This window comes from Panthera uncia, chromosome D1 (assembly GCF_023721935.1).
Source record: "Panthera uncia isolate 11264 chromosome D1, Puncia_PCG_1.0, whole genome shotgun sequence".
NCBI classification, from domain to species: Eukaryota; Metazoa; Chordata; class Mammalia; order Carnivora; family Felidae; genus Panthera; species Panthera uncia.
Window position 1 is genome coordinate 1,129,220 of NC_064808.1, and position 19,830 is coordinate 1,149,049.

Below are 19,830 nucleotides of genomic sequence, written 5' to 3' on the forward strand. Positions count from 1 at the left end.
TTCCTTCCGTCTCTCCTTCCTTCCTTTCTTTCTCCTTCCTTCCTTCCTTCTCTCCTTCCTTTCTTCTTTATTTCTTCCTTCCTTCCTTTCTTTTTTCCTTTTTCTTTTTGGTAGTAAAATATACATAACATAAAATGTAGCATCTTAACCATTTTTGTGTACAGCTCAGGGGCATTGAGCACATTCACGTGTCATGCAGTTGTCCTCACCATCCATCTCCAGGACTTTTTCATGTTGTGAAACGGAAACTCTGTCCCCATTAAACACCAACTGTCATCCGTCTCCCCCAGCCCCTGGATCCCACCGTCCTGCTGTCTGTCTCTATGAATCTGACTCCTCTAGGGACCTCATCTGAGTAGAATCCTATAGGATTTTCTTACTTTACTTTTGTCTTCATATTTTTTTAATTTTTTAAAATGTTTATTTACTTTTGAGAGAGAGAGAGACAGAGAGACAGAGTGTGAGCAGGGGTGGGGCAGAGAGAGAGGGAGACACAGGATCTGAAGCAGGCTCCAGGCTCCGAGCTGTCGGCACAGAGCCCGACGTGGGGCTCCAACTCACGATCTGCGAGATCATGACCTGAGCCGAAGTCGGACGCCTAACACTCAGGGGCCCCAACTTTCATCTTCATATTTCAGGGTATATTTGATGGGTCTGGAATGCTTCCCTGTGCACTTTAAAGATGTCACCCAACTTCCATCCAGTCATCAGGATAATGGGCCATCCCCTCCTCCACTGCTCCCATGACCTTCCCTGTTTCCCAGCGGCATTACTCTCATAAGCCCAAGGATCTAAAGAGCTGTTTGAATCTGCAGCCTGATGTGTTCCATCGTTTCTGGAAAATTCTCAGCCACCGAGTCTCCACTTGTCCCCTCCCCTTCTGGGATTCCACACGTACACGAACTTTTAACCAGATGTCCCTCGTCTTACCTTTTTGTGTGTGTTTAATTCTGCTGTGTCTCCGTGCTCCCACCTGCCTGTCCCCTTGCAGTTGTCGCGTGCCCGCTCTGCCATCAAATTTATCTGCTGCATTCTTGCCTTCCATCCTTGTCCTTTCTGTTCTAGAATTTCCATTTTATTATTTTCACCGCAGATTGCCTTTCTCTGGTGGAATTCTCCTTCTATCTTCTTGAACCCATGATCTTTATTTTTTTTAAGCTTATTTATTTATTTTGAGAGAGAGGCAGAGTGCGTGCACGTGTGCACAAGCAGCGGGGGGGGGGGGGGCAGAGAGAGAGAGAATCCCACACAGGCTCCTTCCTGCCAGCGCAGAGCCTGACTCGGGGTTCAATCCCACCAATGGTGAGATCAAGCTTCGGACATCTAACCAACTGAGCCACCCAGGTGGCCCTGCCATGGTTACTTTAAAGTCCTCATCTAAAAGCTCTGAAGCAAACCATAGCTGTCTGTTTGCTCATGCGTCCGTGGGTCAGCATTTGGGCCGCTCGTCCGGTGGTCTCCCTTGGGCTCGGCTGGGCAGGACTGGGTGGTCTCCTCCAGCCACACGTGTCTGGAGCTGCCCGGCCGGCAGCCCGGCAGCAGCCTCGCTCAGACACATCCGTGGGGCAGCAGCATTCCGACGGGATGACGGTGGGAGCTGCGAGGTCTCGAGATCACGGCTCAGACTCACGGCCCTCTCCCACCACGGGGGACCTCTCCTCTTGCTTGGGAGAACTACAGAAGATCTTGACCCGTCTTCAGTCCGCAACAGGCTGTCGTCGGGCCGTAAATCCCAGCACAAGGTTCACTCACCCCTACAGGACACGTCAGAGTCTCATGTGATGAGTGACGGCATCCGCCCCTGTTTCCTGCCTTTGTCCAATGCCCGGTCCCCAAACCAGCACCGTGCGTTTGAGGGTCTCGGGGCACCTGCGTGGCTCACTCGGTAGAGCGTCTGACTCTTGATTTCGGCTCGGGTCACGATCCCAGGGTCGTGGGGTCCAGCCCCGCGTGGGGCTCCGCACTGCATGTGGAGCCTGCTTGGGGTTCTCTCTCTCCCTCTCCCTCCATCCCCCCCCCACCCCGCTTGTGCGTGCACATGCTCGCTCTCTCTCTCTCTCTCAAAATAGAAAATAAAATAAATAAAAATAAAAAATTTAAAAAGACCACAGCCCGTTTTCTTGCTCACGATCCTGTGGCTCAGCAATCTGGGGTCAGCTCGGCTGGGCGGCCGTTCCGCCGGCTTCGTGTGCGTGTTCGTGCAGGTGCGGCCATCTGGCGGCTTAACCGCGGCTGGATGGTCAGGGGCGGCCTCGCTCGTGCGTGTGTCGCTTGATGCTGGCTCTTGACTGGGGGTCCCCGCTCTCCTCCGTGTGGCTGCCCCAGCCAGCCGGCTCACACGGGCTCACGCGGCCGCGTTCCAGGAACGCATCGGCTGTACACGGCGTGGCTTCCCAGCATTCTTTTTGTCGGAACAAGCGTCAGGTTCCCCCAAACTCGCAGAGTGGGAAGAGCAGAGCCGTCTCTTGATGGAGGAGCTTCAAGTACGCAGCACATCGCCTGCGTCACATCCCTAGATCTGTTTCTGTGGTCTGTTTGCTCCCTTGGTTGTCGGTCTTTTGAGCGTAAAACACCACGTACAGGCTCTCTGCTATCTCCCCGCAGATGATCTGGTCTTCCTCCAGTGTGGAAAGGGCACAGGGCAGGGCGCTTTGCTCCAGGTGGAGACTGAAACGATTTGAGGCCATAGGGGTCTCGACTGAAAGCTTGGGGAGCCCCAGGGTCCCATCTCCTGGGTAGACCCTGAACCCCAGTGCTCCCCTCCACAGTGACCTAAGTCTGCAAGTTGTCTGCTTAGCTTTTTACCCTCCTAGAATCTTACTCCACGCCTGTGCAGCTTAATCCACAAATGCTTCAAGGGGACGTCCTGTGAAAGGGGGCTCACGGCTCAGGGGCTCCCGTCCCCCCAAGTCCTGGATGTCTTTGTGGCCCTGGACTCCCCTGTCTGTCTCACCAGCCCGACGAGCCTGACTCTGTGTGCTACATGGCAAATGCATCAGTGCTCAAAGGAGGAGACGTGTGGCCACACGCACGGCCCGTGTGGTCGGTCTCTTTTCTGGGATCTCAACCCTTCACGTCGCCGTGTCGCCCCGCAGCCGTCACACCACTGTGCTGGTTTATTCCTTCATCTCGTGGGGGTTCTTGGCAGAGGTCGGGTCACACGCGGGCTGCGTGGCCGAAGCCGCACGGCTTCCGTGCAGGTGTATTTCCTTCTAGACGTCTTTCTATGCACACCATCAGCCATGTTTCCGGAAGGATCTTTGTTTCTAGAAGGGACTTGACAGGGGAGACAATACAATCTCCTGACACAGTGGCTCGGGCAGTGACTGTCTCTGGCTTGTTCCTCCTGTAGCCCTTACATTTTCCGAGCACGTGCGCATGTGTGGCGACAGGGAACGTTCCAGCGTAAAGGGGCTTCAGGCACCCGCTGTACTCCTTCCCCATTATACTGGTGAGGAGCCTGAAGGCCCAAGGGTGGAAAGAAGCTTCTGTGGTTCTGCTGTGAGTTAGGGGCACAGCCCGTATGAACCCAGGACTCTGACTCCCGCACCATTTCCAAGCAACAGACGAGGCAAGGGTCCCTCTGGGCTCCTCCTGCTGGCTAAAAGCTTCTTGCCTCTGGCCCGCCCTCTTCCCCTGCCAGGATGGAGTCTCGAAGACCTCCATCCCGTGGGGTGAACATCCTCCGCGTTTCTGGAAGGGCCCAGCCTGCACGCAGGAGGCACTGGGGAAGACACCGAGACGCTGAGAGTGCCGGCCGCAGGATGACCGTCCCGGGGGGGCCACTCATGCGTCTTCTCCATTCTCTGCCACAGGCTGCGGGAGCACCACCGGGCCACCATCAAGGTCATCCGGCGTATGCAATACTTTGTGGCCAAGAAGAAATTCCAGGTGAGTCGTAGGCTCAGCCCTCCTGCCCTTGGCCAGCCCCGGCAGCCGCTCGTCCACCCTCGGCCAAGACTACGAGGCCTCCATACCCGGTAGGGCATGGAGCCTAGACCTCACCCATACCCTACCACAGCCTAGACCTCACCCTTCACCCGTCAGATACCCTGAAACAACGTCATTCTCCACCCCGAAGACAGCGGGCCCCTGGGAGGACACTGCCCTAGGGTCCAGCCTGGAGCCGGGTGCACACAGAGCCTCAGGGGCTCACGCAGCCCTCCCCTAGGTGACTGACTGATGATGGCAATGACATACAGTGTGCCAAGCCCGCCCCACGTCACCTGGGCAGGAAGTGGGGTCCCCTAGACCCTGGAGCCCCGTCCCATGCAGTCAGTGCTCCTGGCCCTGTTCTCCACCACCCCCCACGTGAGTCAGGAGAACGGAAGGGAAGCCCGGCCCTGCCTGCCCCAGGGGGGTGGCCCACCTTTACAGGGAGAGGTGGGGGGCTCCTCGGCTGGTGGGGCTGGAGCCCGAGGGCTCCCATCCCCCAGCAGCTGTCCGTCCCGGGCTGGGTCTTCTGGGGCCCCCAGAAGAAAGCCAGCTGGTAGCAGGCACAGCTCCTTCCTCCTGCTGTGGGGACAGTCCTTGGTCTGAGGAGGTCCCGGGCTCAGCCCTCACTCTGAGAGCATGTAGACTTCAGAAACGGGGACCCGCGGGGCTGCTCATTCTCTTTCCAGAAGGCTTGGCCACCAGCGCCTTTAAAAAGTGACTGCCCGCTAGAATGGGGGTTGGGGGCCACCCAGAGCAGTGGCAGCGTCCAGAGCCCCAAGCAGGGAAGGGCGGGGGCTGACCTGCTCACTTCCCCCAGCGCGGACCCCGCAGGGCTGGGGCGAGAACCCGTGCCCCTGTGTCCTGCTCCCAGCTGCAGGTTCCACGCGGCCCCTTCGGCAGAGCCCACACCCATCTGGGCCACGGAGCCCGACTCGGTGGGGGGTTCTGGAGGCAGGGCCATGGCGGTTCTTCCCCATCTGTAACGGGAACCAAGAGCCCGAGAGATTGGCGTGAGACGGCGTCCTCACGTCCCGCACACGGCCGTCACACGCGGCCAGCTTTTGGGGAGCATCTTCCCCAGAGATGACCGCCACTGATCTGAGCCCCAGGAGCGCCCCTCGGCGAGCCTCCCGCCCCCCACTAACGAGCGGTGTGCAGCTACGGGAACCCCCTCCAGGGGTCCGGTCTGGGCAGGACCAAGGGGACCCCGGGAAGGACCGGGATGTGCCGCCCTCACTGGCGAGCAGCCTGGCAGTGACAGCTGATACCAGACATCAGCCTGGTGGAGCAGTGGGCTCCGTGGGGCATCTTCCAGGGTGGGGATGGCCCCCAGCCCCAGAAGCCAGGCCCCTGAGGCTCCAGGGCCGGGCCTACCGCCTGAGCACAGCAGGAACAGTGGTGGGGGTCGGCTGTGCCAGGGTGGACAGCGGGCTTCCGGGGGTGGGGGGTGGGGTGCTGTTGCCAGGATTTAAGCACACCCAGCATGGCAGGCAGAAACTCGGGGCTTCTGGCAGGCCCCGGTCGGGGGTAATGCGGGCAGCTTCCCGCTCGGGACAAAGTTTGTTCCTGGCAGACGGGGTTCAGGGGCTGGAGCTGACTTGGGGAGCACCCTGTCCTGGAAATGCAGGCGAGAAAACTACCTGCTCGCATCAGTAGGGGCAGTAGGGGCCCTGTACTTCCTTCCAGGCTGGGGTTCCCCTTGCCTGCCGCACAACACAGGCCAGGGCCCTGCAAGTGGCCTGGGAGGCCCCCAGAAGCAGGCCGGGCAGCCCCACCTTCCCTGCTCTCTGACGCACCCCTGTGCACAGGACCCTTGGGGGCCTCGAGTAAAGCAGGTGGGGCCCTTTGAATGGAGAGGCTCTGAGAGCCTCGCGATTTGTTCTTGCGGGGCACACGGGCTCTCAGGCAAGGCGGGGACAGGGGCGGCCTCAGCCTCACCAGCTGGCCCTTGTTGCAGGGAGGGACAGGGATGGGGGGGAGGGACCCACAAGGTAGCAGTGGCGGGGGGGCGGGGAGCCCCTGGCAGGGAGGAGCTCTGCAGGGCTCCGGCCCAGGCCCAGCTGTCAGGGATGCCTTCCCTTCCCCCCTGTCTGTCTGCCTGCGCCCGCACCCCTCCCCACCCCCAGCCTCAGGGGCCGCAGACGTGGCGGGTGGCCCCCCGCCTGCCTCGCTGGCTGGCCGATAAGTGCCCGGCGGGCCGCCCCTGTGTCTGGCCAGAGGAGCCAGAGCCTCGTAGGCCTCCGAGTTTGCCTTGAACTCCCGTGTCCACCGTCGGTCAGTCTGGTCGGCCCTGCATTATCTCAGCTCATCTCAGGCTCCGGCTGCTGCGGCCGGAGGAAACTAGCTCTGGAGAGAAAGCTGAGATGGTTTCTGCAGCTGGGACCCAGGCAGCCCCTTGGACAGAGGCCTCCAGGAGTGGGGACCAGACCCTGGGGGGCTCATCCGTACTAAGAGAAGTCTCAGAGGGCCTAGGGCCCCACTGGGCCACGGGCCCTGGGTCTCAGCCGGTGTCACTGACCCTCCTGTGGTCTATGCTCTGACCAAGGTGAGGTGGGCGGGGCCGTGCCCAGCAGCCTTACCCCCGAGCCACGCCCAGAGAGCCACCCCTCCTCTGCAGGCGTACACGCTCCCGCACTCCCGTGCCTGCCCAAAGGCACATTTGTGCACACCAAAGTCCCAACACGCTCAGGTGCCCGGGTCTCCCTACACGCCACCCTCCATGACCTCCAGCCTGTCTGGGAGCCCGGCACGGGGATGTGCCCCACCCCAGGCCAGGCCTGCACCGCCTTGAACTCTGAAGCCAGCCGGTGCCCCAGCCTGCCCCAGACCTCACGGCATGCCTGTAGGTGCCACGTGCCTCACAAAGCGCTTTGGCCCACAGCAGGCTGTCATGACTCAGGGCCGCCTTCAGCGTGCACCAAGGAAGAGCTCAGACTCTTACAGAAGGGACGAGCAGACATTCCCATTCCCATCTTGCAGAAGGGACGGTCAGGGATCGGCATCCCCCATCACACAGAAGGAAAAACCAAGATCTGGGGACATTAGCACTAGCCCGTACCCAAGTGTTGTTTTGATGACCGTCACTCAGCTCAGTGTGGACGGCCTGGAGTCCCAGCCCGTGCCCGACCCTGTGATGTCGGGACGGACCTGGCATGCGGCCCACAAGGTGACACGGGTGGTTCTGGGGCCCCGCATGGTTGTAGGTCTTTCTGTTGGGGGCACAGCTATGGTTTGGGGAAGATCAGGGCAATCCCAGTCCCGCCAATCTCAGGGTCCTGACTCGGGGCCCAGAGAAGGACTGTATGTTGCCTGTGAGGGCCCCCCTGGTAGATCGTGTGGGGCGCAGGAACCCCCTGGGCCCCTGGGAGGGGGAGGCCTCTGCCTTGGACCTCCTCCAAGGTCCTGCCTTGGACCTCTCCTTGGACCTACTTGGGCCTGGCAAGCATAATGCCAGGGTGCCCGTGTTGAGTGCAGGGCCCCTGGGCATGTCAGAAGGGTACCCAGGGATCTGAAGGAGGTGCCCTCAGGGGGGCCCGTCTTTCTGGGGAAGCAGGGGTGGCCACGGCCTCAGACTAGGGTAGCCCCAGTCTCGGGGGGAGAGGGCACCCCAAGGAGGGGAGGCCTCAGGTGGGCAGGGGGACATGTCCCCAGGGGCCCCCAGGCTCGAGAGCCGGCCCTGACATCGGGTGGGGTAGCTGCACCTCATTCCTTCTTGGCCTCTGACCCAGCCGGCCTGCTGCACCAAGATGTCCGGGCCTTTGCCCTCCTCAGCAAGAGGCAGCACCCCCAAACTCATTGCTAACGTGGACTCTTCAGTGCTAACGAGGACCCTGGGCCCTTGGGTAGACGGGTTCTACGTCCCCACGCAGCTCTGGCTGGCTTGTGTGGGTGAAGGGCCTCCTGGGCCATCGAACCCCCATGCAGCCGGCCTGCTGCTACCTGGTGGAGACCCTCGGCCCACGGGCTCCTGGGAACGGGGCCATAAATGCGGCTTGAGGTTTCACTGGCATCATACGAAGCCTCATTCTCTCTGTTGTCGTTTCTGGTGATTTCACCTGAGCACCATGTGCATTTACGGGCTCAGAGCTGGCACCAAGCCCAGGTGCCTTGGGGTCAGCTGCCCTGCCCTGTGCGGCCCCAGGCTTGCTGTGCAAACAGCCCCTCTGCCCTGGCGGCCTCAGAAGCCCGGCGGACGGCCTGTGCCAGACAGCAGGCACGGCTGGCTGAGGCTGTCACCTGAGGCCACCTCCACCTGCCACGGAGACTACCTGGGAAGAGGGCAGAGCGGGCCACCCCCCCCCCCCGCCTCCCTGAGAACAGTGGGCGCACCTGTCCGCGAGTGTGTCCAGGTTCAGCTTGGGGCCAGGGGGACAGTGGTTGCACAGAGCTGTGTGTGCCCATCAGCAGGACCAGCTCTTCCCAAGAACAGAGGCTGGTAACCTGGAAAGGGAAAGCAGGCAGGCCCCCGCGGTGAGTGAGCGGGAAGCTAAGGCCCAGAGAGGCCAAGCACCGGCCCGGGATCACCCAGCCCCAGTGACCAAGACTGGAGCAGCCGAGCCACTGGAGAGGGCGTGCTGGGCCAGCACTGCCCTGTCGGGCCCCAGGGGTAACCTCCTTAAACCCACAAGGGGCCCCTGGAGGCGGGCGGCTTCCCTGCGAGTTGCCCGAGTTGCCCGCGGGGCGGGGGGTGACGCATCTTTCCGCCCTGCAGCAAGCGCGGAAGCCCTACGACGTGCGGGACGTCATCGAGCAGTACTCCCAGGGCCACCTCAACCTCATGGTGCGCATCAAGGAGCTGCAGAGAAGGTGGGCGCTGCTGCCGAGATCGCAGGACAGGGAGGTCGGCGGGGTGGGGCCCCCTCCCGCACACCCCCCCCACCCCTCCCCCGCGCGACCCTGGGCAGCCCTTCCCACCGCCCCACCCACAGCACGGGCCTCCTACTCCCCACTTCCGGGCAAGGGCCAGGCCCCGCCCCAGGACTCGCCCACCGCCCAGGAGACTGCCAGGGGCAAAGCCCCGCCCCCCCCCCCTCCAGGTCTGCACCCTGGGCTGTCCCAGTCCTAGACCTGGAGCCGCGAACCCTAAGTACTGGGAGCCACCGTGTTCCAGGCTCTGGCTTCGAGCCCGGAGCCCTCGTTCCCATGGAGGCAGCATGGTCCTTGGGCCCTGCGCAGGCTCAGGCCAGCTGTGCCTCTACCGCGGGCTAGCCTGGGAACCCAACGGCCTGTGTCACAGGGTATGGCTGGGACACCGTGCCTGTCCTCGGGCTGCTCCCCACCCCGCCCAGCCCCATGGCTAACCCGCTCTAGGGATAGGAAGCCCACCCATCTCGGCAACCTGGCCTCGCTCTGGAAGGGCTCACTCGCGGGACGGACGTTCTCTCTGAGTGTGGCTGAGGCACCTGGCCTGGGCCACTTACAAGACAATGACAGGACACTGGGCAGTCCTGAGGCCCTGCGCTGCCCAGGGGGTACGTCTAAGGGGCTTTCCAGCCACTGCTCCCCACCTCTGAGCCCCCTGCCCGTAGTAGTACAGCCTCTGGGGCCTGGAAAGCCCCCGGCAGCTTTGTGGGTGCCCCCGAAAGGGGTGGGTGGCTTGTCGCGCTGCTGGGCACCTTGCCTGTCCACCCACCAGTGGGCTGAGTGCATGCGCGGTGCCCAGGCCCAGCACGAGCTCGTCCCCGTCTGTCTCCCTCCCAGGCTGGACCAGTCCATCGGGAAGCCGTCCCTTTTCATCTCTGTCTCAGGTGGGTTCCCACGTCAACATAGGGTGGCCAGCACCCTCACCTGCCTCTCCCCACCAGAATGGGCCACCAGGGCCTCAGAGGTACAGGACATTCAACACGCCAGAGGGGACCAGGTGGACCCAACCCTGAGCCAAGTGCCCTGGAATTACGCGCCCTACGGAGAAAGTTTCAGTTAGTGCAAGGAACCACGTGGGTCCCTTTAAACAGCAGGCCTTCTAGGCCATCAGAGATCTAGAGGTAGGAACGTGACCCGTATCCTATGAAGGAGGAGACCTGGGGAAGGGGGCTCGGGGGGTGAGTAGCCAGCCCAGAGCCCGAGGGGCCATCAGCAGCAGTGAGGGGGATGCCACTCTCCAGCTCTGACTCCTCGTGTCCTCTTGAGCGGGGCTACGGTCACACTAGGAAGTTCCTTGGGATCGGCCTGGCCCAAGTTCAAGCGGGAGCCGTGGCTCACACAGGGGCCAGAAGGCAGGGCAGCTCGGCCTGGGCAGGGCTAGTGCAGCCTGGGGCGGGGGACAGGGGGCACAGAAGGTCCACGTTCGTTCCCAGACCACCGCGATAAAGCAAATGTCGCAATAAAGTGAGCCAAAGGATTTTAGGGTTTCCCGGTGCACGTAAAAGTTACGCTTACACCAAATTCTAGTCTACTGTGTGCGACGGCATATGTCTGCAAAACCAACGTGCACGCCTTAATTAAAACGAACTTTGTTGCTCAGAAGTGCAAACCGTCATCTGGGCTCTCGGCGAGTCCCGTCACTGATGACAGATCACCAAAACCAAAACAAATGCAAGAATAATAAAAAAAAGTTTGAAATAGTGCAAGAGTTGTGGGGGTGCCTGGGTGGTCACAGACCTGAAGAGGCAGTGGGCCACGGGGCTCCCTGCCCAGCCCACGTCTGGAGCTCCCAGCAGGGAAGAGCTTGCAGAGATGTCCTCCCAGGTGAGCCCCCAACCCCCGTCGCCCTGCTCTCTGAGGCCCTGCCCCGGTTCTGCCCCTGTCCCTGATTCTGGTGCTCTACCCCACAGAGAAGAGCAAGGACCGGGGCAGCAACACCATCGGGGCCCGCCTCAACCGGGTAGAAGACAAGGTAGGCGCGAGGGGCCCGGCCCCCCGCTGGCTCTGCCGGTCACCGTCCCGGGGGCTGGCACCCGCGGCGGCCGTTCGCTCGCCCACATCCGTCCTGAGCTGCCGTACGGGATTCCGGGGGTGCCAGGGGGCTGCGGGCCTCCCTGCCCCCTCCTCCTGTGCCCAGTGCGGTTCGCACGGCCCCGGGAGCTCCCCGAGATCCGGCTCACATCCACCTCCCTGGATGAAGCTGGGCGTCGGTCCCCTGGCGCCTGGTTTGTAGACCTCTGGCAAGTGGCTTCTTTACTGACCAGCGGCAGCCAGTGCCCACGGGCCCCTCCCGGTGCGCGCGGGGGGCGGGCAGTGCCGTCTGGGGGAACATCAGAGGTGCTGACCGTGGCACGCAGGTGCATCATCGTGCGTGGGCAGGGAGGAAGGGTCGCGTGCTCGAGGACCCGCGGCTGTAGGGCTCTGACGGAGGTGGTGGCCGGGCCGGCCAAGGCCCTGCTGGGCGGCCAGGTGGGACCCCGGGCCCGGGATTCCAATTCTGTGCCGCAAAACCCGTGCTCCCTCTGCCCCAGGCACAGGGCGCTCGGCCCCCCAGGGTGCCCCCACTCCCCCAGCAGCCTTGCGGGCCTCTCAGCCCGGGGGGCCTCTTCCCGGGGTGCCCTGGGGGCCGAGGGAGGCTCTGGGGAGTGGGAGGGCCTTTCTCAGGCTCAGGCCCACCCTGTGAAATCTCTGTGGTCTGGAGCGGGCTGTTATCTTGCCCGACAGCTCGTCCGTCTACACGGGCTTTATCTGAAAGTAGCTGGGAGGCTAAAAATAGAGGAATTTCTGCTGGGCAGGGCCTGTGTCTGCCGCTCGGTTTCCCCGGCAACGCCGGGCTCTGGCCCGCTTTCAGCCGCAGCGTCGCCACCTCCCCACCTGCTTCATCTGCCCCCGGCCCGGGCCGGCAGCTGGGCCCTGACACAGTGTGGGACGAGGCGGAGGCCGGGGGGGAGCACCGTCCAGGTGCCACAGGGACCCTCACTCCGGGCCTGGCCAGCTGACACATTTGACCCTGCCGCAGGGCCTGGCCCTCTGGCCAGTGCGGGCCTGAGGCGGGCGGGTACCTGGCCTGCTCTCACCCGGTGGCGGACGGCCCTGCCTGGCAGGACGGGACCAGTCGGGAGGTACCAGAGGCCCAGGGACCCCGGGCTTCGCCGCTGCCATGAACAAGGTGTATCCTTGGCACTCTCTCTTCTTTGTGCTGGGGCCAGGGGCTCGGGGCTGCCATGCCCTTCTAGAAGCAGCTGGTGGCCACACTCAGTGCAGCAGGCCAGGCACCTGTGTGGGGGCTTCTAGACGCCCAAGGAAGCAGCGCTCGAGCAAGGAATAGACCCAGGCCCCTCTCCCCGACCTCCGCACCCAGCCCTGGAACCCCGGCCCCCACAGCCGACAGGAATTATGGCGGCCCGTGGGTGCATGAGCCTTCCTGCCCCCGACGGCCCTGGGAGTGGCCCCTGTTCCGCCAGCTTCCAGATGTGCTCGCCTCTCCTTGACCCTCTGCCCTGCTGTTCTCGGGCTTTCTCACAGCTCTGCCCGCCAGGTCTCAGGACAGGCCACCCCTTTAAACTCAGACTGAGCCTGATGTCCTCTGGGGGCGACAGTGGGTAGGAGACAGGGTCTCGGGGAGCAGCGCCCCCTCCCCAGGCTGGAACAATGTCATCCAGCAGCCTGCGGGGCCTGAGACCCAGGATGCAGAACCGTGGTAGGCCGAGGTGGGGCCAGCGCTGGCCTTGGGGAAACAGAACTACGTGCCCGCGTTTCTTCAGATCTGAACAACAAAGAAGTGTTTTCCGGAGTCCCTGATCCCTGGCGACAAGGTTTGGGAACAAAGCCCCCAGCGGCCTCGGCACCCGGGAGAGGGGCCGTGGCTGGGCGGTAAAGGCTCGGACGTCCACACGGGCGGCGATTAGGGAGGCCGGTTCTGGGCGGTCTCCACCCCCTCCTGCTGTGGGGACCGGCTCGGGCTGAGAGGTGGACTCATCTGCTGAGGGTCGCCACGGTCCCGGGCAGGCCATGCTCCCCGCCCAGCCTCAGCCCCACTGTCATCCCTCGAGGCACTGCTGGAGATGGGCTGCCCTGGGCAGAGGCCACCCCTCGGCCTGCCCCGGCCCTCCCCCACCGCCGGCCCATGCCCCCTCGGGGGACAGGCCCTGGGAAAGGGCCTCGCCAGGTCCAGAGGGCAGAGTGGCACGTCCCGGGCCCCACATTATCACAGTTATCACTGGGCCCATCGGGACTATAAACAACCCCCCGAGCAATCCTGCTGACTGCACTGCAGGAAGCCGGGGGCAGGAAATCCCTGGGCCTTCCCTAACCCCACCGCCACCGGGCCGGCCCTCAGGCCTCAGCGGTCCGGGTGCCCCGTCCCAGGCGGGCTCTCGGAGCTGCAGGCCAGAGGCTGGAGGAGGAGGGGGAGAGGGGCATCTGGGCTGCACGGCTGCTGGCCCCCATTCTCGGGAACGGATCAGTTCCAAAGACCAGGGGTCTGGGGTGTCCACTTGCAGGGAAAGCTAGCTCAGCTTGTTCCGGGCGGGGGGGGGGGCTCGATTTCCCTGCAGAGAGCCCCCTTTCCTTATGTCCAGGCCAGGGGGCCACATGGGACAGAAGGGCCCATGTACTCACTGCCCGAGCCCTCGTCACGGCTCGCGTGTGGCAGTGGAGGCTTCCCCCAGCTCAGAGCCCCCCACCCGTCTGTTCCCGCCCCTGGCTGCCGAGCATTCCCACCCCATGGCCTGTGCCCCCATGGGCCTCCCCCTCCAGACGGCCGGGAACCTGCCCCCCACCCCGGCCTCCCTTCAGTAGTGAAAGGAAACGGTGTGAACCGCTCTTTGCATGCTTCTGTCTAAAAAGCCACCCCATGCTCCTCCGTGCTGCCTGTATTCCGGAAAGGACTTGTATGTGGCCAAGCCAATCCTTTCTTACAGGTGGGGAAACTGAGGCCCGGAGAGGTGGAGCGCTTGCCCAGGGTCACATAGCCGGCTAGGTGAAGAACTGGTCCCAGCGGAGGCCACAGAGGGGTCGGGGAGCTGAGGTGCAGAGACAGAGGGAGCCAGAAAGTGCTTCAGAAACACGGAAATATGAGGGGTCTGTTGGAGGAGAGGCCGGGTATAAGCGTGGAGGGCCAAGGGGGGGGCGGGGCGGGGCGGGGGGGGGGGGGGGCAAGCAGTAAGGTCCGGAGGCCGAGCCGCCCAGGGGAGCGGCACAGATTCAGACAGGCCCCGGAACAGGAGTCCTGAGAACACGGCCCCTGCCCGGCCCCCGGCTCCCGGTTCTTCCAGGGCTGCTCAGAGGACAGGCGTGCCCTTGGCTCCCTGGGGACTCCCTGGGGAAGACTGCTCCAACCTTCCTCCCCGTGTGTATTCTTAGCTCGGTCCTCAGGACCCGCTGCGCCGTTTATGTTGAGCCCTGTTTATTTTGCAAGTTCAGTTCGTGCTGCTTTTGCTGATACGAGGAACACGGTGGGCTGGGGCCGGGAGCATTTCTTTCTTCTGTTTCTGCCGGAAACGTCCACGGCTTAAAGCCTGGAAGGCCTGGGTTTGCAGGCCCCGGTTCAGAGGGTGTGGGTGGGAAGGGGCCCCCCAACACCTGACCCTCCTTCCGCAGGCTCCCGTCCCAGGCCCTGGCCAGGCATACCTTTCTCCTGGACACGAAAGCCCCCCGCCACAGCTGCCCTGGCCCCCTCCCTTCGGATCAGATAAGCCCAGCTACCCAGGCCTTGAAGTCTGCGCCAGACTCGGCTCCCTTGCTCTGGCCTAATCCCCCCAGCCGCCAGCTGGCCTGAGGCCCCATCATCCCAGCAACCCCCTCCCCGCTCACCCCCAGGAGCCGCCTTGATGCCCTGCCCTGCTGCACACCACGGCCTCCCTGCAGCCTCTAGGTGTTTGTCCTCTCCCACTAGGTGATCGTCCGGCCGTCCGTTTGGTCTCTGGCCTCACCCACCCCCACCTCACGTTGTGCGTCATTTCCCAGGCGCTGCTGAAACCCGCTGGCTAGTATTTGCTTCAGGAGTTTTGCATTGGAATTTATGTGCGAGATACACACACAACCGAACTGTCCTTTTCTGTGCTGTCTTCAGCAGGTTCTGGTATGAAATTTATGTGAACCTCGCTGAGTGGGCCGAGAGGTGTTCCCTCTTTTCCTGTATTCTAGAATATTTTACTTAGAATTAGGATTTTTTTTCCTCCCTTGAATGTTTAGTGACGTTTAAAGGTAAAGCCAGCTAGGCCTGGTGCTTTCTTTGCGGGAAGACTTCACGTTCTAAGTCAATGGCCTCAACGGTTGTAGGACACAGGTTTTCCATCTCTTCTTGTGTCAGTTTTGTTGAGTTGTACGTTCTAGAAATGTGTACATTTCTTCTCAGTTTTCCAACTTACTGGCATTATCGTTTTATTTTTTTACTTTTTACTTATTTATTTTGAGAGAGAGAGTGTGTGAGTGGGGGAGGAGCAAAGAGAGGGAGAGAGAGAATCCCAAGGAGGCTCCACTCTGTTGGCGCAGAGCCCGACACGGGGCTCAGACTCACGAACCGTGAGATCATGACCTGAGCTGAAATCAAGAGTCGGAAGCTTGACCGACTGAGCCCCCCAGGTGCCCCCTGGCATTATCATTCTAATGCCTGTATCCTCAGTAACTAGGAACCTTTCTTAATTGCCAATATCGTTTATTTTGCCTTCACATTTTTTCCCATTGGTTGAGCTTGCCAACTATTTGTCGATAATAAATTCATTAATATTAGTGAAAAAAATAAAAAACTTTTGACCTTGTTGATCCTTACTATTGTAGGTTTCCATTTCGTTTCATTTGCTTCCTCCTATTTACATGGCCTTAACATGGCTCATTCTCTTCTTAGGTGGATAGTTACTAATTTTCAGGCTTTCTAGATTTCTAAGATGTGAATTTAAGGTTATACATTTTCCTCTGAATAGCACTTAAAGTGGATCAACCAATTTTGATATATAGCATTTATTTTTTTTAAATTTTTTTGTTAACGTTTATTTATTTTTGAGACAGAGTATGAACGGGGGAGGGGCAGAGAGAGAGGGAGACACAGAATCGGAAGCAGGCTCCAGGCTCTGGGCCATCAGCCCAGAGCCCGACGCGGGGCTCGAACTCACGGACCGCGAGATCGTGACCTGAGCTGAAGTCGGCCGCTTAACCGACTGAGCCACCCAGGCGCCCCCGATATATAGCATTTAAATTTAATGTTCATTCCCTTATGTTTTTCTGATCTCCATGATGACCCCTTATCTTCCCCAGCAGCTATTTTACAGCCTGACCTTTGTCATTGGTAGAATTGTGGGAGCTTTCTAATCTCACTTGTCAGAGAAAGTGATTGGGTGACATCAGTCCTTTGAAATACCGTGACACGTGTTTTGTGGTACAATAAGTCGCCCATTCTTGTAACTGGACCTTCTGTACTCGAATGCCATCTGTCTCCTGACGTTGTTGGGTGCAGGGTTATATTTATGTCCATTAGGACAAGCCTGCTAATCGTTTTCTTGAAATCTATATTCTCACTGGAATATTGTTATCTACCCAATCCATCACTCCTGAGAAATACAACAAAATTCCTACTGTTGTGGAGAATTTAGTGTTCCTTACATTTCTGTCAGCTTTTGCTTTATGTTTTTAGATCTTACGATTAGATGCATATATCCAACTTTTTATATAGTCACTGCTGGATTCAGTGTTTTATACTTACGTAGCATCCTCTTTATATCAAGTAGTGTTTTGCTTGCCCTTGAAGTATATTATCATTGCCATACAAACTTACTTTTGTTTGCACATCTTTTTTTTGGAGCTTTAATTGAGGTGTAATTTGCATGCCATAAAATTCATGCAGTGTAAACGTACAACAAATTTTAGTAAACTTCTTGTTCGAGGTGCAGCCATTGTCAAAACTAAGCTTGAGGAGCACGTGCGTGGCTCCGTCGGTTAAGCATCCAACTTGGGCTCAGGCCATGATCTCATGGTTCATGGGTTCGAGCCCCACATCCGGCTCTCTGCTCTCAGTGTGAAGCCTGCTTTGATCCTCTGTCTCCTCTCTCTCTGCCCTTCCCCCCTTCTCTCTCTCTTTCTCAAAAATAATAACAAAAATTATTTTAAAAAAGATTTCCTCCACATCCTCGCCAGCATCTAGAGTCTCCTGATTTGTTCATTTTAGCCACTCTGACCGGCGTGAGGTGATATCTGAGTGTGGTATTGATTTGTATTTCCCTGATGAGGAGCGACGTTGAGCATCTTCTCATGTGCCTGTTGGCCATCCGGATGTCTTCTTTAGAGAAGTGTCTATTCATGTTTTCTGCCCATTTCTTCACTGGATTATTTGTTTTTTGGGTGTGGAGTTTGGCGAGTTCTTTATAGATTTTGGATACTAGCCCTTTGTCTGATATGTCATTTGCAAATATCTTTTCCCGTTCCTAAAATTTGCCTTTTAGTTGTGTTGATTGTCTCCTTTGCAGTGCAGAAGCTTTTTATCTTCATGAGGTCCCAATAGTTCATTTTTGCTTTTAATTCCCTTGCCTTTGGAGAGGTGTCAAGTAAGAAATTGCTGCGGCTGAGGTCAGAGAGGTTTTTTCCTGCTTTCTCCTCTAGGGTTTTGATGGTTTCCTGTCTCACATTCAGGTCCTTTATCCATTTTGAGTTTGTTTTTGTGAATGGTGTAAGAAAGTGGTCTAGTTTCATCCTTCTGCATGTTGCTGTCCAGTTCTCCCAGCACATTTGTTAAAGAGACTGCCTTTTTTTCCATTGGATATTCTTTCCTGCTTTGTCAAAGATTAGCTGGCCATATTGCACTGTTGGTGGGAATGCAAACTGGTGCAGCCGCTCTGAAAAGCAGTGTGGAGGTTCCTCAAAAAATTAAAAATAGATCCACCCTATGACCCGGCAATAGCACTGCTAGGAATTTACCCACGGGATACAGGAGTGCCGATGCATAGGGGCACTCGTACCCTAATGTTTATAGTGGCACTTTCAACAATAGCCAAATTATGGAAAGAGCCATAATTCATTGATGAATGAATGAATGAATGAATGAATAAAGAAGTGATGAATGAATGAAGATGAATGAATGATGAATGATGAATGAATGAAAGAAATGATGAATGAATAAAGAAATGGTGGTTTATATACACAATGGAATACTACGTGGCAATGAGAAAGAATGAAATCTGGCCATTTGCAGCAACGTGGATGGAACTGGAGGGTATTATGCTAAATGAAATAAGTCAGGCAGAGAAAGACAGATACCATATGTTTTCACTCTTATGTGGATCCTGGGAAACTTAACAGAAGACCATGGGGGAGGGGGAAGAAAGTTAGAGAGGGAGGGAGGCAAACCATAAGAGACTCTTAAAAACTGAGAATAAACTGAGGGTTGATGGGGGGTGGGAGGGAGGGGGGGGTGGGTGATGGGCATTGAGGAGGGCATCTGTTGGGATGAGCACTGGGTATTGTATGGAAACCAATTTGGCAATATATTTCATATTAAAACAAATAAAAAAGATCTCCTCTAAAGAACAAAAAATTAAGCTTGAGAACATTTTCAACATCTCCCCAATTCTCCCAATTCCATTTGCAGTCATTGCCATTTCCCACCCCAACCATAGTCAAAAACTGATCTGCTTTCGGTCTTTGTATCAAGTTTCTATACGGCTAGAAATGTGCCTTTTGTAAGTGTCTCATATAAACGGAGCCATCCAACTTGTGGTGTTCTGAGTGTGGCTTTTTTTACATAACGTAATGTTCCTGAGATTCCTCTGTGTCGTGCCGTCTATCTCTTTCCTTGTTAATGCTCACTAGTATTCCGTTGTGTGGCTAGACCGCATTTTGTTTATCCTTTTGCCAGTTGATGGACATTTGAATAGTTTCCAGTTTGGGGGTATTATAGGTAATGCTGCCTTGAACCATTATCTGTAAGTCTTTGTATGGGCACATGTTGTCCTTTCTCTTAGTTAGGTTCGTAAGAGAGGAACTGATGGCTTTTATGGTAAGTCTCTTTTCACCTTTCTAACAAACTTCTAACCTGTTTCCCAAAGGGGTCTGGACCATTTTGATTTCCCACGAGTAATGTCCAGAGGTTCCACTTTCTCTGTATCCTTACAAATACACCGTAGGGTTGGTCTTTTTTATTTCAGCCGACCTGGTGAGTATGTAATTGTATCCCATCGTGGGTTTGATTTGCATTTCCCTAATCACTAATGACGTCAAGCAACCTTTCATGGGCCTGTTGGACATTCATAGTCGTGTTTGGTGAAATGTTTATTCAACTCTCCTGCCTGTTTTCTAACTAAGCAGTTTATTCTGTTATTGAGTTGTAAGAGTGGTTTATATGTTCCAGATACAAGTACTCTATGAGATATATGACTTACAAATATTTTCTCCCCTCTGCGGCTTTTCTAATCATTTCTTTTAAAAACAAAAGTTGTAAATTTTAATGAAGTCCAATGTATGTTTCTTGCAGAGCTCATGATTTTGGTGGTGTACCCAAGGCCATGAACATTTTCTTCTGTTTTCTTCTCGAAGTTGTATGGGTTTAACTGTTACATTCAGGTCTATAATTTATTTTCAGTTAATTTTGGGGTGTGGTGTGAGGTCAAGTCTAAGTTAAGTTCCTTTTTTTATTTCTTTTTTTTTTCCTTATAGAAATCCAATTACCTCAGCCTCTTTTATTGAAAAGACTATTTTTCCTACTGTGTTGTCAGACAGAAATTATATTGTCAGAAATCAATTGAGCATAAACATGTGGGCTTATTTCTGGATTCTCAAGTCTGTTCTCTTGATCCATATGCCTGTCCTTAAATCTACATCCCACTGTCTTGATGATTGTAGCTTTGCAGTATGTTTTGAACCCAGAGAGCGTAATTCCTCCAAGTTTCTTCTTCTCCCTCAAATTGTTTTGCCCATTCTAAGCTCTATGAATTTTTCTACAAGTTTTAGAATCAGCTTGTCAGTTTCTACCACATTAATGAAAGAAAGAAAGAAAGAAAGAAAGAGAGAAAGAGAGAGAGAGAAAGAGAGAGAAAGAGAGAAAGA

General features: G+C 57.3%; 1 protein-coding gene across 1 annotated transcript in view; it reads left to right on the forward strand.

Moving 5' to 3' along the window:
* Window positions 1–19,830, forward strand: part of KCNQ1 (potassium voltage-gated channel subfamily Q member 1) — a 316,316-nt gene that overhangs the window by 232,997 nt on the left and 63,489 nt on the right. The window contains exons 12-15 of the mRNA XM_049615425.1: window positions 3,816–3,891; window positions 8,648–8,742; window positions 9,637–9,683; window positions 10,710–10,771. Coding sequence (XP_049471382.1) covers window positions 3,816–3,891; window positions 8,648–8,742; window positions 9,637–9,683; window positions 10,710–10,771 — 280 coding nt within the window. The remainder of the gene's footprint in view (window positions 1–3,815; window positions 3,892–8,647; window positions 8,743–9,636; window positions 9,684–10,709; window positions 10,772–19,830) is intronic.